This window comes from Cebus imitator, unplaced genomic scaffold, assembly GCF_001604975.1.
Source record: "Cebus imitator isolate Cc_AM_T3 unplaced genomic scaffold, Cebus_imitator-1.0 Scaffold59, whole genome shotgun sequence".
In the NCBI taxonomy this organism is placed as follows: Eukaryota; Metazoa; Chordata; class Mammalia; order Primates; family Cebidae; genus Cebus; species Cebus imitator.
Window position 1 is genome coordinate 1,281,382 of NW_016107374.1, and position 1,815 is coordinate 1,283,196.

The 1,815-nt window shown below is 37.5% G+C and overlaps 1 protein-coding gene across 1 annotated transcript; it reads right to left on the reverse strand.

Annotated features, from left to right (window-relative positions):
- Positions 1-1,092: 1,092 nt before the first annotated feature.
- Positions 1,093-1,623, reverse strand: LOC108304981 (40S ribosomal protein S12-like). The gene has a single exon (XM_037738900.1). The coding sequence runs from the start codon at positions 1,512-1,514 to the stop codon at positions 1,194-1,196; it is 321 nt and encodes a 106-aa protein (XP_037594828.1). The 5' UTR covers positions 1,515-1,623; the 3' UTR covers positions 1,093-1,193.
- Positions 1,624-1,815: the final 192 nt, after the last annotated feature.

Consider the following 1,815-nt stretch of genomic DNA (forward strand, 5'->3'; position numbering starts at 1 on the left):
TATATCCATTGACCTACATCTCCCCATCTCCTGTGTGCCCTGCCTGCCCCTGATAAGCACAGTTTTGTTCTCTGTTTCTATGTATGCAGTGAGATCATGCGATATTTTTCTTTCTGTGTCTGGCTTACTGTACTTAGCATGATATCCTCAAGGTTCATCCATGTTGTGGGTACCTTCTTTAGTTCTAAGCATTTAATATTTTTATTGTGATTCTGATTGAAGTATTTTTTCTATCATGTTTTCTAATTTGTTGTTAATACAAAGGAAAGCTATAACATTTTATATATTAATTATGTACAACTATATACGTATTGAGTACAACCATATATATTTCCATGAGATATATAAGAGAAACCTAATCATAAATAGAAACATAACAATATATAATATCAAAGAACAGTGAAGTAAATACAATATATTTCTACTACAGAATATCTTATAACTCTTTAAATTTGTAAATATGACGATTGTTGCAACCAAGGTATTTGTTTTTAAATAAAATAAAAGTTAAAGTTAAAAAATTTTTTTGAGACAGACACGTTCTGTGGTGCAGGCTATGGTGCAGGGGTGCCATCACAGCTCACCGCAGCCTCGACCTCCCAGGCTCAAGCAGTCCTCCCACCTCAGTCTCCCAAGTAGCCGGGACTACAGATGCATGCTACGATCCCCAGCTTATTCATTTTGTATTTTTAAAATTTATTTTAAATTTATTATTTTGTATTTTTGTATTTATTTTGTATTTTTTGTCTCATTATGTTGCCCAGACTGGTCTTGAACTCCTGGGATCCAGTGGTCCCATTTTGTCCTCCCAAAGTGCTGGGATTACAGGCATGAGCCACAGCACCCAGCCAGAATTTTGAATTGTATGTACACTAAACTTTGTTCCAGTATATATAGATAGATAAAATATCAGAAGAAAAAGGCAGTTTCATTAGGATAGTGGTGTTCATATATCTTTCACACAGAGTATTTTTTACCTTGTACATATGTTACTTTTTCATTAAAGAAAAAAAATCTAAAACAGGCCACATGAGTGATTCTGCAGAACTTATTTTTTAGTCAAGTTTTACCTCTGCCCTTGGAAAACTAGCCTTTTGTTTCTTTTTTAATTATTTATTTATTTGTTTTTGTGAGCCAAATAATTTATTTCTTCATTTCTTGCATTTGAAGTACTCTTCGATGACATCCTTGGCCTAAGACTCCTTGCCATGGTCCTTAACTACTACACAACTGCAACCAACCGCTTTCCGGGGCTTCCCCTCTCTGTCCATTTTACAGAGGCCTACCCATTCCCCTAGTTTCTTGTCATCAACCTTAATTAGGTTGATCTGGTGTTCAGCACAAAGGGCCTCCGCCAACTTGACATACATAGGCTCATCACAGTTGGACGCAAGCACACAAAGATGGGCTTGGCGCCTGTCTAAGGCTTTGGCAGCTTCGCGAATTCCACGTGCTAGGCCATCGTGGATGAGGGCGGTCCTCAGCACCTCTTGTAAACCAGTATTAATGTCCATCACACCTCCAGCAGCAACGCCTTCCTCGGCCGTGGCGGTGGGTTACCGGTGAAGCGGAATCTTGAACGCACCCAAGCCTCCGCCTCCACACGACTCGGCGGCGGCAGGGAAAGAGCTTTAATTATTTTTAAATTTTGTTTTATTTTATTTTAGAGACTATGTTTTTTATTTTTAAAAATTTATAATAAACTTTTAACTACATAGCAGAAAAATTGGAACATGGAGAAAAAAATGACCCATAATCCCATCCTGTCAAGAGACACAACTAGAATCGTGGTGTATTTATTCCATATATATATAT

Coding starts and splice junctions, on each gene's coding strand:
- LOC108304981 (XM_037738900.1), bottom strand. CDS start 1,514: ATGGACATTAATACTGGTTTACAAGAGGTGCTGAGGACCGCCCTCATC.